We start from the raw sequence: 19444 nt of genomic DNA on the forward strand, positions 1-19444 counted from the left end.
AAGGGGCACTGTGCTGTGAAGATGCACTGTTAAGGGACACTGTGCTGTGAAGATGCACTGTTAAGGGGCACTGTGCTGTGAAGAAGCACTGTGTTATTATGGGGCACTGTGTTGTGAAGGGGTACTGTATTGTATTAAAGGGCACTGTAATGTGTTATGGGGGTACTGTAATGTATAAAGGGGCACTGTGGTGTGTTATAAAGGGGCACTTTGAAGTTTAAAGGGGCTCTGAAATGTAATGAAGCACTGTGATGTGAAGGGGAATTTAGGACACTCTGGGACTGCTTTAAAGGGTGGACTGTGATGTACAGGGGACTGTGGACACTGATGTATATAGAGGACTGTGATGTAAAGGGTACTGCCATGTAAAGGGGCACTGCCATATAAAGAGGGGTTGTGATGTGATGAGGACTAAGATGTGAATGGTAGGCTGAAGACAATGAAGTACAGGGGGACCGTTATGTGTCATAGCACTAAAATGAGATTCCGCCCGCAGCCAGAAGGAAATTTTGCTGACCGGACCACTGTAAATTTGAATTCAAGACCCCTGCTATAGAGTGTCATCTGACAGACAGCTCTGATTCTGCTGGGGCTGTTGACATCAAATCCAAGATGGTGGTGCTGCGCAGCAGTCTCTGGACTTTTGGATGTCTACATAAGGAGGGCTTTTACATGTAAATGACATGCATAAAAATACAATAAAGTAAAAAATAAATAAAAAAAAACAGCCCAAGGGACATTACTTTAATGCACCTGTAATCTTATGGGAAGATTAATGATCTGGCAATGGGGTCTCTATATCATTGTATAAACTTTTACTGTGGATTTAAAGCTAAGAAGTTGTCACTGTGGTTATATTAATGACTATTAACATTGGATTTCCAGGTCCTCAGATGAAGGCTGGTACCTGTATGCAGACAGCTCCAATGGTGAATTTGGGCACACAGCTCACATTATGACTCCTTATATTTCTCGTACTGGACCCAAATGCAAGTTATCATTCTGGACCTATATGGATGGCGCAACTGTGGGATCATTACAAGTAAGCCCAGTAGTTTTATCAAAGCCTATTTCTGACACATGTTGTTTACAAGTTAAAATCAGTATTTTTTGCTTGAAAATTACTTAGAACCCCCAAACATTATAGATATTCTTTTAGCAAAGACTGGAGAACAAAATGGCGGTTGTTGAAATCTTGTTTGTCATCCGGTATTTGCACAGTAGTCTTTCAAATGCAATTTTTTGGGAAAAAATACACTTCACTGAATTTACAAAAAAAATGAAACTTTAGAGTTAGCTCTTTTTTTTTGTTCTTTGTGAAATATGATGTCACGTTGAGTAAATACATACCTAACATGTTACGGTTTAAAATTGCTCACACTCGTGGAATGGCCACAAACTACAGTACTTAAAAATCTCCATAGGCAATGCTTTAAATTTTTTAACAGATACCAGTTTAGAGTTATAGTGGAGGTCTTTTGCTAGAATTATTGCTCTCGCTCTGGCGATCACGGCGATACCTCACGTGTGTGATTTGAACACCGTTTTTATTTGTGGGCTCAAATTATGTATGCGTTTTCTTTCGTGTGCGAGCTCACGGGGATGGGGGCGCTTTAAACATTTTTCTTTTTCCTATTTATTTTATTTTATTTTTTATTTTTAACACTGTTATTTTTTTAAAAAAAATAATCTGTTAACTTTTATTTCTGTCCTCTTAAGTACCTTAAGAAAGGTACTCTTTATGGAGGGATCTGGGGTCTAAAAGACCCCTCCACTGCACTTCAAGGTATTCAAAACGCCTAAATCAGCATTTTTGAATACTGACAGTTTTCCTAAATTGGTGCCATTGGCAGCCGAGTAAACCAGAAGTGACATTGTGACATTGCTTCCAGGTTGCATGATCGGAGACCCGATCGAAGCTGAATACGGCTTAGTTTGGGACTCCAACCAGCTGGCGGATGTGCCGTCTGGTTGCTCAGGTTGCCCGGTGGGACGGGGGACCCAGGCAGAGCTGCAGAAGGCAGGGGGAGTGGGGGGGGGATGTCCCCTCCCGCCCGCCTAGGATAACGGCTGAGCGGCTGCTGAGCCGCATCACTTGTTATCTCCTGAATGCCGACCGCTGACTCTAAGAAATTATACTGGCTGCAGGCATCATCCCGGTACAACCACTTTTTCGAGCTGATGTACAGCTACGTCGGTTTGCTGGCAGTGGTTAAATATGTCTTCTTTATTTCTTATTGTCAGGATTCAGCAAATATAGAATGTACATATTTTCTTTTTTTTATTCAGTAGATGGATCTCTGGGCTACTATTCATATGTTTGTCAGACATGCATTACCTTCTTGCAATAAAAATGCCCTCAATAGCTTCAACTTATTTGTACATTAACAACTAAGGTGTATGTTTATGAAACTGTGAATTTTTTTCTAATTTCACTTCTCGGCAGTTGTCAGAGGAAAATTATCTCCTCTGGCACCCTGATTATGAAGCGGAGAACTTCCCTTCTCACAGGGAGAACAGAGGAGAAGTTTTTCCTCTGAGAACGGCCGAGATCTGTGTACAAGTGAATGGGCTGCCTATAATCTTGTGAGACATAGCGAGATTACAGTGTGAGAAAATCACGGGTGCCCGTTTATTAAGCAGTGATAGATTATTACTGCTGAGTACATGTGCATTCGACCCCCACCTAATGTTAATAAAATAATTAGTCCCCCTACATAAATATATATATATATATATATATATATATATATATATATATATATATATTTATACTGTATACACACACACATACATTATATTATATATACATATATACATGTATATATATATATATATATATATATATATATATATATATATATATATATATATATGTGAAAAGAGGGGGGTTGGTGTGAGCCACCAACTTAACCTGCGCAAAAATGAATGTGATAAGTATATACTAATGAATTAAATATGGATTAGTGTATTTTGTGAAATTGCTTTCAACCTTGTGAGCTGCAACATAAACGTGGTACACATGGATAAGTGAAAAAATTGTAAAAGGTATGGCGGCGCTTAAAAAAAAAATGAATCACAATAAATTTAAAATTTAAATAAAACCACAAATGTGCTTATAGTGGATATGTCAAACTTGAGTGCTTAATCAAATAGAAGTGACAATTTAAATCAAGTCTCTGGTGCTAAAAAACATCAAAATAATATAAATAAATACAGGAATCTTGGTTGCAAGGGGTAGGAACGCTGCTTCCTCGTTCCACCTGCATTCCACTTGACTGGAAGTTCCTACCCCTTGCAACCGAGATTCCTGTACTGAAGGCTTCTTATATTTTGGATTGTAGTAAGTGTGATTTTAAAAACATGAAATGGTTTCATCATGAGATACTGCGCCATGAGAGCCTTTCTGTTTCTCTCTATCCATGTCATTGTCCTGATATAACCCTTGGTCTGGCTATACACTCTCGATGGAGAGAGCGTTTTTTTCTACAAACAAGTGGCATTTACTATGATGTATGGTCTGGTCGGATCACATGTGGAAAGAAATATGCGTTAATGACCCCCTATAACTAAGGGGTCCTATATTTCTGGTAAGCAGGTATATTTGCTTGCACTGGGTGAACGTGTGGAGGTGGAGGCTTTAAGGAATACACTCCTATCAAGTCCATGATTTTCCATCAGCTGCTGTTATTTGGACTATTATTTTGATGTTTTTTAGCACCAGAGACTTGATTTAAATTGTCACTTCTATTTGATTAAGCATTCAAGTGTGACATATCCACTAACAGCACGTTTGTGGTTTTATTTAAATTCAAAATTTATTGTGATTAATTTTTTTGTTGAGTGCCGCCATACCTTTTACAATTTTTTCATATATATATATATATATATATATATATACATATATATATATATACACATTAAACATATATATATATATATATATATATATATATATATATATATATATATATATATATATATATATATATATATATATATATATGTATATATACATAAATATGGCAGGGGGACATGTTTACTGTGTTGGGGGTCTGATCGAGGAAGGAGGAGATCAATAATCTTCCTTCTTCCCCCTCAGTTCTGCCCTGATTCTGTCTTCTCTCCCTGATTCACCACCTTCAGGCTGTGGAATCTGGGAGTGTGGATTCTGGCACAGATTGCCAGTGAAGTGCGGAGATCGCAGCTTCATAACCTGGCCGTTTCTGTGTCAGTCAATGACAGATTCTGCATGTGCGGAGATGATCAGGGGAGAATATGTTCTCTCCTGATCATCTCTATTTCATAAACCTATAATGATCCGAGATGAGCTGCAATCAGCAGGATCACTGCTCATCTCGTTTCATAAACGGGCACCTGAGTGAGCCAGAGCAGTCTCGCTTCCTTCCCATGTTTACAGCTAGCACAGACCACTGTGTATATACTATCAATCTCATGACAGCTTTGGTCCCCACCAAAAATCAGGAAGCAGAGTCATCCCCAATCTATCCCCCCCCCCCCCCCACACACACACACACAAATCGTGAATAATTAAAAATGTAGTGGAAACTTGCTTGCATTTGGTAATGCATGTCATGCCTTTTATGCAAACAATTTGTATCACATAAACCGAGATATACTGTAGGAATCAATCAAATAGGACTTGAGGATAATCTCGATTTGATTCTAGCTGCTAAGGACAGAAAGCAACCCTCATATTTTGCTTTATTCTACAATGAACTTTGCCAGGTGTAATTTCACACCATCTAACACTTAGACAGTAATCAGCACATAAATAGTGATTACAGTCCTAATGAGAGCGAGACAAAACCCGCACACTAATTATGTTACATTTCTGCACATATGTTGTGATAAACCAAGGTTGCAGCAATTACAACAGTGAAATTAAACATTGAGGTGTACAGTAAAAATTGCTGCATGCTGATTTGCGTTCCCCTGCCTATGTGGGGCTTTAAAAATCAACTTCTGTGGTTACAAACTAACCTTTGATAATAATTCAATGTCACTTTTCTGTGTACTTTTATCCCACGAAAGCTATGCAACAGCTGGCTAGGCACTGGCAGAGGAGTATGCATAATAACGGTGATAATAATAATGATAATAATAATCAATATCTCAATAGAAATCAAATGAATAACAAATTGTAAACTAAATTATAATGTACATGATAAACACTATTACTAATGATATTAAATTCTCATACAAAAAATGAACTTCACAGTTGATATTCGTAGTTAGTTACTGTTGTACCTTCCACCAAAACATTTTAACCACTTTAATACAGGGCACTTCCCTCCCTTCCTGCCCAGGCCAATTTTCCCCTTTTAGCGCTGTTGCATTTTGAATGACAATTGCGCGGTCATGCAACACTGTACCTACACCAAATTTATGTCATTTCCCCCCCACAAATAGAGCTTTATTTTGGTGGTATTTGATCATCTGTTGGTTTTTTCCTTTTTGCTAAACAAATAAAAAAAGTCCGAAAAGTTTGAAAAAAAAAAAGTTTTTTTGTTTATGTTATACAATTTTGTAAATAAATAAGTTTTTTCCTGCACTGATGAGCACTGATGAGACTGCACTGACAGGCACTGATGAGGAGGCACTGATGGGGTGGCACTGATGGGGTGGCACTGATGGGGTGGCACTGATGGGATGGCACTGATAGGCGGCACTGATAGGCGGCACTGATATGTGGCACTGATAGGTAGCACAGATATGCAGCATTGGTGGGCACTGATAGGCGGCACTGCTGGGCACTGATAGGCGGCATTGATGAACACTGATAGGTGGCACTGATGGGCACTGATAGGTGGCACTGACGGGCACTATTGGTCACTGACAGGCGGCACTGGTGGGCACTGATGGAGCGGCACTGATGGGCGGGACTGATGGGCACTAATGGGCACTGATAGGCGGCACTGGTGGGCAATAATGGGCACTGGTGGGCGACACTAAAGGATGGCAATGATGGGCACTTGTGGGCAGCACTGATAGGGAGGACACTGGCGGGCAGCACTGATGGGGAGGGCAATGGGGGGCTCCCTGAGCCCTGATTGCCATCCCTGGTGGCCATAGTGGGCATCCCTGGGGTCATGGTGGGCATCCCTGGGGTCATAGTGGGCAACCCTGGTGGATCTAGTGGCATCCCCCCCCCCGAGGGTCTGCACTAGTAATCAATGATCTGATTACCAGTTGCGACCCCCCCCCCCCCTGTCAGGGGAGCTGCCGATCGGCGCTCCTTTACTCTTGCCTGTCAGGCACGAACTAAGGAAAGCCGATCAACGGCTGTTCCTATTTACTATGTGACCAGCCGTGATTGGACACGGCTGATCACATGGTAAAGAGCCTCCGTCAGAGGCTCTTTACCGAGATCGGAGATGCAGGGTGTCAGACTGACACCTCGCATCACCGATCGCCGCTCTGCGCGCCCCCGGGGGGCGCCCAGAGCTGTGTTATCCTGCCCCCGTCATATGACGTCCGGTCAGGATAACACAACCACATTCCCGCCATCATTCTGTTATAGGGCGGGAGGGAAGTGGCTAAAAGTCATGTTCATTCAGTGAAATGTAGCAGTCATTTTCATGTAATTTTGGGGAAAACTGGGAGATTTTGGCAAAATATATTGAAGTCAGTTGGAAATGTATGTGAAATTTTTATAGGGTGCAATGGACTTCAAAGCAGAACAAAACTCTTTTAATTTGTATTGACTATTTGTAATCCTTATGCTGCTAGCATTAGTAAATAGATAGGAAGTTATATTTTATATATATATATATATTTTAATTGATTTAACTTTTTTTTTTCTTACATTTCCTCAGTTGCTGGTTTTTAGCCAAAATAATGTCGTACATCCCAGAAGTCTTCATAGGCTTTTTTTTTTACTCTTTTCATATGGGGGAGGGGCTTTCTCAGCTAAGCACACCCTCCTGCCTGCATGCCTGAGACAAAGGCAGATTGATTCCAGGAAGTAAATGCTACATGAATCATCTACCCTTACTCAATATGGCTGCAGCTAGAAATGCTAAAGGGTGTTTTTCAAAGTGATTTCTCAAAAAAATAAAGCATTGAGGCATGGATGGATAGTCAAGTTTGCTTTGAATATTAAAAATGAATTAAATCGGTTTTTTTTTCGCTTTGTGGGGCTCAGATACAATTTAGTTTCACTTTTAGGGCTGGCTCATGCCAGAACATGGTGTAGAAAGGGGGTACCGAGTTTAGAACCCTGAAGAGAATTGCAAGGAATACTTAAAATATCTTCACTTCAGTGGCAGAGTGAAGCAGCGGCCTTGCAGCATCCTAAAGTCAGTTGTCCTCAATACTATGGATAGTTATTAGTTGGAGTATCCCACTCATCCCTTCTCCTATCTAAGTTCTAAATAAAACTACAAAACAATATCCCCTGGACTGATCATTGACTGAGCCAAGGACTTAAATTGCTAATGTTCTGCTACCAGTTGCTAAGGGTAATCCAGGGGAATCCAGAAAGTGTTATATCCTGCAGCCCTCAAGGGGGCAGTGCTACATGTGTTTCTTTGGAAGGGAGTATTTAAGGTAGTGTAGTTTATTAAATTTAGTGCTCTTAGTATTTATGTTTTTTTCATTGTCATTTGTATAGTTTTTTTTATAAGCTTGCTTTTTTATTGTCTGTTTTTAATTCCTATTAAAAAAATTATATAATGGGGCTAATGATACTCTGATTTTTAGCACAAGAACAGCTCCAGTTTAGGTGAAGCCAGAAGGAGACATTTAGGGCCAGTTTACACTGGGATTGCATTGGAACATGGATGTTCGAACCTGCGCATTCCCTTGTGATTCCCACACATGTGATTTTGCAACCTTTTCATTTCAATGGGCTGCAAATCACACCGGAATGCAGAAAAAATAGTGCATGCACTTCTTTTAAATGCAACCTGCAGTACAGTACCATGCGATTCTGTGCCCGCAAACGTACTGTGTTTGTGATCTGCAATTGGGGTGCCATTACCAATACAATGGCACCAGCAGCAAATCACAAGGGCAGTGCGTTCTAGCACAGTGTGGGGAATTCAGCATGGAAAGTGCCTTTTCTCTCTCACTGTGTGTGCTGACTCCACTGACTCTATCCTCTGGAGTATTCCCCTTCCTGGGCAGACCCCCGGGCAAGTTCCTCTTTACTCACGGACACAGTTTTTTCAGAGTCACCGTTGCCTCCAACTCCACCAGTCAGCTTCTCCTGGACCTCTGGATTCAGCTACACACTCTGGTTCACCAGGCTGACTGCCTGTGACCACCACCCACAGCTACAGAAGAGGAGACAGCCATCACCCTCCTTCCGGGACCTGGCTTGCCGCCCAAAGACCCCCTGCCTCATGTGCTCCTGACTTTTATACCCTATCCCATGATGCACCATTCTCTGTGCCAAACCCATGAGACGGTATCAAAGCCTGTGTGTCATTGGCTGGGTTTCTTCCACTGTACAATGTACCTCTCCATTGGATACAGTGGGGACACTCCCTCAATCCACATGAATCACACATTGAACACATGGAGCAGGCTTAACTAGTAGATCTAACTCCCTGATAAGCAGAGAGCTCAAATGCTTTACCTACTGCTTTCCTGTTAAGCAGAGAAAGCCAAAAACTATACCTGGTATCTAGCACCTGACTAGGAGGGTGCTACACACACATACCTCGACAATGCCTTCATTGTGGAACCATCTTTGATTAGCTATTATCCAGTCTCAGTGGGGGGGGGGGGACTGGTGCACACATAAAAGTCTAATTTTCTTTAGTTAAAAATAACAAACATGTTACACTTTCCTTCTCTGTGCAGTTGGTTTTGCACAGAGTAGCCCAGATCCTCCTCTTTTCTGGTCCCTCTTTGGTGCTCCTGGCCCCTCTCCCCTGTTGAGTGCCCCCACAGCAAGAAGCTTGCTATGGGGGCACCTGAGCCAAGCCACATCTCCCTGTGTCCACTCAGACACAGAGCAACAGCCTCCCCCTGCCTGCCCCGTCCCCTTTCTCTCCTTATTGGCTGACTGACTTTGACAGCAGTGGGAGCCAATGGCGCCACGCTGCTGTCTCAGCCAATGAGGAGGGGAGTTCCGGGCAGCTTCTGCAACATTGCTGGATTTAGATGGGGCTCAGGTAAGTATTAGAGGTTTATTTAGGAAAAAAAACCTTCTGTATTTACAACCACCTTAAGCTTAGACAATAAAGCCTGTAGAGCTGCACCAGATTTTGCACTCTCCAGTTCCTGGACAGAGATGATGACTCGTGTATATCATGGTACCTATGCGGTTGGCTTGGCCCCTGCTGAAGCCTTTCATATTGTGACTTGTGGCTGTTGTATCATCATCTCAGCCTGGGAATAGCCACTCGACTGGTACTTAAAGAGGAAGTAAACCCTCCTCGGACACTTGTACCTATAGGTAAGCCTATGATAAGGCTTACCTATAGGTACTGTAAATATCTCCTAAACATGTACCGTTTAGGAGATATTTACCTTACATGCAGCCAGTGACATCACTGGCGCATGCGCTCTGAAGGAACGGCCGCTCGTGCCATTCCTTCAGAGCCCCGTGCCGTGACCGTCGGCTCCCGCGCGCGTGCGCGGGAGTGACGTCACCGCGGCTCCGGCCAATCAGATGGCCGGATGCCGCGATCCCGGAAGACGGGCGACTGGACATGTCGCCCGTCATAGAGGTAAGCGAGCGGCACGGTGGGGGCTCGTTCTAAGGTAAGTATTTGATAATGAGCTAGTATGCGATGCATACTAGCTCATTAGGTCTTTCTCTTTCAGGGTGAAAAGAAAAAAAAAAAATTTTTCGGTTTACAACATCTTTAACCACTTAAGCCCCGGAGGATTTGGCTGCTAAACGACCAGGGGGTATTTTGCGATTCGGCACTGCGTGATTTAACGGACAATTGCGCGGTCGTGCGACGCTGTACCTAAACGAATTTGACGTCCTTTTTTTCCCCACAAACAGAGCTTTCTTTTGGTGGTATTTGATCACCTGTGCGATTTTTTGATCACGCGCTATAAACAAAAATAGAGAGTCAATTTTGCAAAAATAACAATATTTTTCACATTTTATTATATGAAATTCCCCCCCAAAAAAAATGTAAAAATCTAAATTTTTTAACATTTTCGGCCAATTTGTTTTATGCTACATATGTTTGGTAAAAAAAATCGCAAAAAGCGTATTTTTATTGGTTTGCGCAAAAGTTATCGCGTTTACTAACAAAGGGAAAGATTTTTGTCATTTTTGTTGTTTTTTTTTAACGCGTAATGGCGGCGATCTGCGATTTTTTTTGCGGTACTGCGACATTGCGGTGGACAGATCGGACCCTTGACTGAAATTTTTAACACTTTTGGGGTTACCAGTGACATTTCTACAGTAATCAGTGCTATACATATGCACTGTTACTGTAAAAATGACACTGGCAGTGAAGGGGTTAACTTTTTTTTGAAAGGGAGGGGCTATGTGTGTCCCTAGGGGCGTGCTTTCTACTGTGATTGGCTGTGGCTTCAGATGTATGAACAGTGATCAACGGTTCTACATAGTAGAACCGTATGATCATCCTTCATACACAGGGGAGAATGACAGGCAGCTTGTTTACACAAGCCGCCTGACTTTCTCCCTCTCCCCCGACGATCGCCGAGTGACCGGCGGACATCGGGTCCGCCGGTCACATGCGCGGGGGGGGTCCGTGACCGCGCGGGAGCGCGCCTCCGCGGGCGCGCGCTCGCTCCCCAGAGCCTCACAGGCTAGCGACGCAGTAAATATACTGTGAGCAGTCAGCAAGCGGATAAGTGCTGCTTTAAAAAAAAAAAAAATGTTTTTTTTTTTTTGCAAAATTATACTAACATTGTAAATTTGCTAGGAGTTAGGTTGGGTTCACACTTATGCAAATTGGATGTGGGTTTGCCCGCATCCAATTCGCATGACAGGAGAGTGTGACCTGCTCTCAATGAAGCCAGTCCACACAGCTCCGGGGCGGCCGCGTTAATTTAAAAAGGGTCCTGTGCGTCTTTGGTTCCGATTTAGGTGCAAACTCAGACAAAAATTCTGACCTGATTCACACCTGAATCGGTGAACAGGGACGCCCTGGACCCCATGCTGTGAACCGCAGCTGAAAAATGTGTGAACCCTGCATTAGACTTGAAAAGTTAATGAAAGGTCCACTTTAAGGATCAGGTCCTACCACTATAATGCTGGTTTTCAGCTTTTACTTGGCTTGTGGTGGTTCTTTATGAAAATAGATTTCATGTATTTGTACTAGCTGAACTAAAACCATAATCTTGGAACTTTTGAAAAAATATATCAGGGAAAATTGTGTTTTCATGTATTTCTGTTGCTATTCCTTTTCATTTATATAAAAATCCTGATTCCAACTAATATTCAGCATGTAGTTCTAATATGTGACAAAGAAAACACTGCTGTTTCATGCTGTAATATGATTTCTTTTCTTCTGGTTCCTTCGGGGCCATATATCAAAAGCAAACAGTATTCAGAAGATATATCCCACCAATATATCATCAAACTTGCTCAGCTCGATTGTTTTACAGGGTCAATCTATCACCAGAAATTCTCATTACGAAGCCTTGCATCAAAATCTTCAATAATTTGACTTCATTTAAGATAAAAAATTCAATAACAATACCATTACACCTCATTTTCAAAGGAGCTGAGAGTCTCTCTACAAAATGCTAATCCCAGTTCATTACCATGAATCCATGAATGATTACTTCTTTTTGGTTTGTAGAATTTATGACTTGTTGAAAATTATTTTGTTAATACTTAAATATATATATATATATATATATATATATATATATATATATATATATATATATATATATATATATATATATATATATATTATTCTAATCAGTGCTGTGGAAAAAAGAATAAAGGATCGGCAGTACAGAACACAATTTGTCTAGGAGTTGTCAGATATCCTAATACTAAATAAACTATTTTATAGAATGGGATAATTGGATATAGATTGTGCTGTTTTTTTTCATCCATGTCATTTGTCTATTGTCAAAAAAAAGTAAAGATGCAGTTAAATGGCTACAGGAAAAAATTGGTCTGCTAAAAAAAGTACTTTTTGGTGAACATTTGTAATAGATGTATTCAGTATTTACATGAAATAGAAATGATTAGAGCCCATCCAAATCCTAATTGTATGACATTTAGCTTCTGTGTCAGAACCTTTCAGCCGACCCGGCAACACTGCAAGCACATTCCCAGATTTCAGTGTGTCCTCCAGTGAGGCCAACTTTCTTCCTGGTTCTCTACATTAAGTGGCCTACCCTGGGATCTTCTCCTTGGCACAGCTTCCTCCAGACCAGGCAGGGCAGCTTTAGGACCACTTTGGCACACGTTAGGCCCTAAACCTGGCTTTTGGGCTCAACAGCAGAGCTCCATCCAGCAGCACCTTTCTAGGCCAAAGGAAAGAGCGCGAGCACATGGCCTGTCCCAAATATTTATATCTCCATCCAGCATGCACCAGCTGCATAAACCGCCTTCTAGATTGGCTGAGGAAAATATAAATATTCATAACTAATTTTTGTTTTTGAAATCTCATACTATGACTAGTGAGTAGTGATACCAGTGACATCTACTAGTGACAGTGAGAAATCACAAGCCAACTTAACGGGCTAAGCAAAATCGGTTAGTTCAGGGGAAAGGCAGATGGCTGTTCTGTCAGGGAGTAACAGAGAGATCTTGTGTTTCAGCTAAGTTGAAACACAGCTCTTTCTTTTCATCCAGTGCATCCACTTCCCCCCAGTTAGAAAACACTCCCTAGGAGCACACTAAACCCCTTGATCTCCCCTTCCCTGCCAGTGTCATTTATACAGTGACAGTGCACTGATCACTGTATTGGTGTCACTGGTGTCACTTAGTGTCAGATTTGTCCACCGCAATGTCGCAGTCCTGCTAAAAATCGCTGATCCCCATCATTACTAGTAAAAACAATATATAAATAAAAAGTGCTTAAATCTATCACATATTTTGTAGACGCTAGAATTTTTGCACAAACCAATCAATATACACTTATTGGGATTTTTTTTACCAAAAATATGTAGCAGAATACATATTGGTCTAAATTGATAAAGAAATTCAATTTTTTTTTTACAGTTTTTTTTTTTTGGGTATGTTTTATAGCAAAAAGTAAAAAGTATTGTTCTTATTTTTTTGTTTATAAGGCAAACAAAAAAAAAAAGAAACCACATAGGTGATCAAATACCATCAAAAGAAAGCTCTATTTGTGGGGTAAAAAAAAAAAATACATCAATGTTATTTGGGTACAGCACTACACGGCTGACGTCAGTTAAAGCAATGCAGTGCCATTTCGCAAAAAATGGCCTGGTCAGGAAAGGGATTAAACCTCCTGGAGATGAAGTGGTTAAAGTATAACTAAAGGAAACTTTGTTTTAGTTTTGGACAGAGTTTGTCAATTTTTATTGCTGTCTGTCTGTCCGTTAAGGAGATTCACCCTCTCTATTTGTTCTTTTTACCATTAACATTGAAAGTGAAATTAAAAGAAAATCCCAAATTTTGGGTTTTCCCCAGAAAAGTAATAGAGGGGAAATCTTCCAATGAGGACACTAGTTCTTGTGATCTGGGGGTCCCCAAGGGATTCCCTAAATTTGCAGGGATTTCCTCTCACTTCCTGGTTGGCTATGGGACAGGAAGTGAAGGGAAATCTCTACAATGGGACCAGAAATCTGACTGGTTATAAGCTTCCCTTGCTCTATCCAAAATGAAAAAAAAAAAGTTTTGTCTACAGTTCTATTTTAAGCTTAGGGAAAAAATAGCTGAAAAACAAGACAATCAGTCTGGGCTAACTACAGCCCAGCCAAAAACGAAATTAACTTAGTAGCCCCTGTTTATGACAAGGGGGCTACGTGCATACTGTAAACACTCATAAGACAGTTGTCATCCCATAAAAGGGTCACCAGGAATAATTTTGAAGAAAGATGCAGATTAAGAGCCCATTCACATTAGCGTGACTTGTCAGGCGACTTGTCAGCCTGACAAGTTGCGGTATGTCGCGGTCCATTGAGTAGTACAGGACCCGTTCTAATAGGAGCGACACAAGTCGCTCCGACTTAGAAAAAGGGTCCTGTACTACTTTGGGGCGACCTCGGAGCGACTTGCATAGACTTCCATTATGTGAAGTCTCTGCAAGTCGCGCCGAAGTCGCGGTGCACAGCGGTGCACGCGACTTCACAGGTCGCCCCCCAAAGTCGTGTCGCGCTAGTCTGAATAGGCTCTTAAAGAATTAAAAATTATGTTTATTTATTTATTTTTTTTTTAAAGCTTATATCAAATTCTAATGCTTGGATTTAGATCTACTTAAAAATAATTAAAATGTTTAAAGCTACCCAGACACATAAGACAGCTTTACTAAATGTATAGCTATAGTACAAGATGTCCTTTTTCCTTTCGCTGCCACTGCCATGACTACTACAGTGATGTCCGTACTGGCATGAAAATAAACAGCCGTAATTTCTTAATTTTTTTTCTTCCCATTTGTAGAAGTATTTTCTGCGTGATCACTTCTACATGCTGAGGAAGGTGCGTTTTTGATCTCCCATGGATAGCATGAAGAATAAAGGGCAAAACTCTGAGCACTTCCAGGTTCAGAGCTGTCAACCCCTGCCACTTTAGCCATGATAGAAGTTGGCTTGATTGTGGCCCCATTTATTCTTGTAGAAAAGCCATACTCTGCTGAACCATTGGAGATCACCATGTGTACTGCTCCAAAAGGGCAAAGCACTTATCTGTTCCTATTGCATTACTTTATTACTGGCTGAACCAGTGGGGGATCACACCATCTCTGCTTTCTTGACTGGTGAGTGACAATCTGAAGCGTGTCGGTCAGCATAGAAGAGATGACCTAAAGCCAGTTTAGTGATCCTGTTGCTGGCAGGCCTCTGCCTGCAACGGGATTGCTAGTGCCATGACCCTAATTGAAAAAAAAATATATATCCTGTTTAGGGGAACACTATTACAGGAGACATGGCATGAGTGGTGTCAGGTGTAGTTCTTCTCCTACCTCTTAAAGAATGGAGAAGAGACCTAGGGGGAAGATGTTCCCCTGCAGCCTCCATAGGTGTTGCAGGAGAGGCAGTTGCCCGATTGGACTGCACTTCCAGTGACCTTTTGTGGCCATGTTAGTTGAGGGCAGTGCTAATAAGAAGCCCTGCTCTACCAGGTTTGATGTGCATTTTGTGAGTAAATGGTGTAGGGAGAGGAACCCTATCTGACAGGGACAGAATTCTAGAGCCAGGGAAAGGTTCCAGTGCGAGGAGGGCCAGGATGGAAGAACACTGTGTGCTGTAGTCAGCACTGATCCCCAGTACCGCTGCTGCAACTTGCTCCAGGCGCCACCATGTCAGCTACCTGCCAACCCGCCACTCCGCTAACAGACCTACTCAGTCTGTTATGTGCCCACTGTGCCTGAGGATACACTGCTGCACAACTGTACTAAACGGCAATCTCTCATTATCAGCCAGCCAGCTATACTGCTCTGCCCCTCCTGTGCCCTAAAGTGATACTAAACCCAGGAGCCTGCATTCACTGTATCTGGTCTCCCACAGTACACAGACCATGGAAATGTAATTATTTTAGCAAATATAAGCTGCTAAATACCTTTTCTCATCAGCAGTTAGAGCAGTCTTGTGACTTCTATCATTGTCCAGCTGAGCACTGGTTAAAGCTTGTAGAAGGAATTTTTATTCTTCACTGATTGTCCTATGGGGCTGCATGACCCCTGACCCTCTGTCTTGACAGTGCTGATTGGCCTTATGCTGATCACATGCACTCTCCCAAGAAAAAAAAAAAACTCTCTAGCAATACACACCAAACTGAGCATGTGTAGCGTGCCCCCAAGGCTCTGTTCTATCAACAGATATATTGAGGACTGTGGAAGAAGGATGAATGGGAGGATCAGAGAGGACAGGATCAAACAGCCTTTTTACCCGATGCAAATTATTAACCCCTTAGGTAGAGTATAACAAGTATAAGTATGCACTACTGCATATACAGATGGATTTTACTGTTGTGGGTTTAGTAACACTTTATGGACAATAATAGCTTTCAGCTGGGACATGTGTTGTGCTTGAGTGAAGTGATCACTTACTCGTTGCTTGAAGTTACTGCACCTGTTACTGAGAGTTACTGAACTTGTTACTGAGAGTTATTAAGCCTGTTGCTAAGTACCACTGAACCTGTTACTGAAAGTTACTGAACCTCTTACTGAGTGCTACTGAACATGCCACCACAAGAGATACTACATCTGTGTAATACAAAGCTGCTAGTGCTCACTTCTGTAATCTGCACGTGTAAGTGTTAATCATGGAATTGTATTTAACTAAATATAATACTGTGAACCTCTCTTGGGCTCGGGAGTTGGACTTGGAGTGTGCTACTTCTTTGTGCTGGGTACCATACTGCTGGCCCCGCCCACATGATGGTTGGATCATTCATGCACATTCAACTGTTCTCTATCTTTCTGTGGCCAGCTTTAGAGGTGGGGTATTGTATATTCTTATTGTGCACTTAGTGAATTTATTAGCAGTTTTGCTTCAGTTGAACCATATTTTTTGTGTGTCAGTTTTGGCAACGTAATGATAATCAAATCATCTCACACAATATAGTCCATTTCTTATACCTGGTAGCATTGGGGTGGATTTACGAAAAGCACACAGACTGTGCACTCTGCAGGTGCAGTTACCCCAGAGCTTGATAAATGAGGTTAAGCTTCATTTTGCAAAGAATACCCAATCTGGTGCAAGGAATATACAAAAAACAGCAATTTTGCTTGCACTGTTGCACATGATTGGAGGATGGAAGAGCTTCCCATCATTTACTAAGCTCTGGAGCAACTTCACTTGCAGAGTGCACAATCTTTATGCATTTAGTAAATCCACCCCAGTGCTTTAATTTTATCTGTCAAATGTGTATTTTGTGAAAATGTTTTTCTCTTTAAATAAAGTCTAAAGCATTTAGTGTAACTTGTGAAATCAGGCTGTCAGTGTTTGCTTTCATGATTAAACAGTAATATATTCAGTAGAGTGGTAATGAGATTACGCACTGTTACTTCTTAGGCCTATTTTGTGATGTTAATGAATGGGATTAGCACATAGGATCATTTGCAATTCATTACAGTTGCAAACATTTTGTTTCCAAACAATATCTGCACCATAATAAAAGCAAGTTCAGTAAACACTTACACTTCCCTGCGTCTTTGATGTTCGTAAGTTACAAACTTAAACTATTCTATTTTCTTTCTGTAATTGTTTTATACAGCTGTATGTACTTGTCATTTGAAACACTAAAGGCTGGGCTCACAGTGGTGCGATGCCAGACATCGCATGTGATTTGGACCATATTGCTGTGCAGATCACATGGGATGTCTGTGCGATGCGAATTCAGCTATATAGTTTGTATGGCTGAAATCGCATCACATTCACACCAAAGTGGTGCAGGTCCCTTGTTTTTGGTCCGCACTGGAATATGAACACCCATGTGATCCGATTCCCTCCGATTCCACAGTTGGCATTGCGTTCTGTGAACCGATTTGGGGGTGTCATTAACTTTTTATTGACACCCGCAGCGATTCGCAGAGAGCAGTATGAACTGCCTGCGAGTCAGATGGGAAGCGGGAAACTGCACAGGAATCACGGTGGTTCCCACATCGCACCAGTGTGAACCCAGCCTTAATGTTTTTGTGCTATCTATATTAAAAAATAGATATGGAATTGGACTTTAAATGTAATCTCTTTATTTGCTATCAGTTTGTAAGGGGGGGGCTGAGTAGGTAGGTGGCAGTTGTTTTTCACGTCCTCAATGTTTCCCTTCTCATTGGGCCCCAAGCAGGGGTAACATGAGAAGCCTACCCCGGGGTGGGTTCTTCTAGGCTACACTAAGTACCCTTTACAGGGTCACTTTACTACACATGGGTTACCTTTGTTCTGTGTCGTCTTCATTAATGCCCTGGGACAAGGCAGAGCCTGCTGTAGGGGAATTCTTGACCTTAAGGCTGACTTCTACTCTTAGAGATGAACATACACCATGTTTGGAAGTTAAAAGAAAAGGATTGGGACTTTAAATGAGATGCGTAGCCACCAGTGGATATTACATAAGGTGTGGCATAGCGTTCGGGAGTCACCCATGGCCACACTGATGGTATTTATATCATCTGTTGAAGCCGACACATTCACAGGTTTTTCTTTTCGTCCTGTCCCTCATTTTGCTGGACTCTTTGGTACTGTGGACTATGGCTATACACAATACAAGGTAAAACATTTGGTCTACTCTGTTTATTGCTTTTTTTCTGTCACCCATTGCTGGAGCGATTGTTACTAAGTCATTTAGTATATACTTACCATGGTTGGTCCCACATTCTCCAGTATATTTAATTTTTTTTTTTCTCCTGCAAGAGGCTTACCCACTTTTCCTTTCCAGGGTCTATTTATTTTATCCTGCACCACATTTGTTGTCACCTTTCGACACACTTGTAGATCGACACAATGATTTTCACTTTTCACATAGGATTTCAGACTTTGCGCACTGGGCTTCTTTCCCTTTTTCTATCTTTTGACAACACTGGTTGTTGTAGTATATGATTTTATTTTACAAACCACATCCATTAGGTCAACCAGAGCATACCAAACATTTCACAGAACTCAGTACTTAGTGCACAATGGATAACTACCAACATTTTGAGGCCCTCGCTTGTGTTGCCATGGCAGTACTCCCTCAGATCCCGGTACAGGCGGTTCAGTGCTGCCCCTAGCTGACATTATCACATGTGGATCATTGAGCCAACTTTGAGCAACATTAGGGTAAAACATCCCATTTATTTGGTGGTTTTCCCTATCTCTTTTGTCCTCTTTATTTAGGATGTTGCCTACGATCAGACTATATTTTTGTTTATTTTTTATAGAAATGCATGTATCTGCTCCTGAGCGAGTGGAGACAAATCCACGAAATGCGTTGAGCCTGTTGATGCTAACTATTACACCATTATGCGTTTCTACATCTTATTGTATTCATGTAACTTTGTTTGTTATGTATTTATTGTTTATTGACCTACATATGGAAAGCACCTTATCGTCTAGCCGTACCCCATGACTACAATTATATTTGGGGATAAAGATTATATTATGTAATTTACTGTGCCGAGGAGTTTTTCCATGCAATTGCTCTCGACATTACCATTTTTCACACCTTATCATTTTAGCTTTTTATCTATGTACATACATGAATTAGTAACACTTTTAGAAATAATTAGAGACACTTATGTAATATCCACTTGTGGCTACGCATCTCATTCAAAGTCCCAACCCTTTTCTCCTAATTTCCAATGAACAGGGATGGAGGAACCCAGTCCCATTGTAGGAGGTGCCTTATTTAAAGTCC

General features: G+C 41.4%; 1 protein-coding gene across 1 annotated transcript in view; it reads left to right on the forward strand.

Annotated features, from left to right (window-relative positions):
• Positions 1-19444, forward strand: part of MALRD1 (MAM and LDL receptor class A domain containing 1) — a 558112-nt gene that overhangs the window by 213399 nt on the left and 325269 nt on the right. The window contains exon 16 of the mRNA XM_082259425.1: positions 886-1042. Coding sequence (XP_082115551.1) covers positions 886-1042 — 157 coding nt within the window. The remainder of the gene's footprint in view (positions 1-885; positions 1043-19444) is intronic.

This window comes from Pelophylax lessonae, assembly GCF_965119305.1.
Source record: "Pelophylax lessonae genome assembly, chromosome: 5".
NCBI classification, from domain to species: Eukaryota; Metazoa; Chordata; class Amphibia; order Anura; family Ranidae; genus Pelophylax; species Pelophylax lessonae.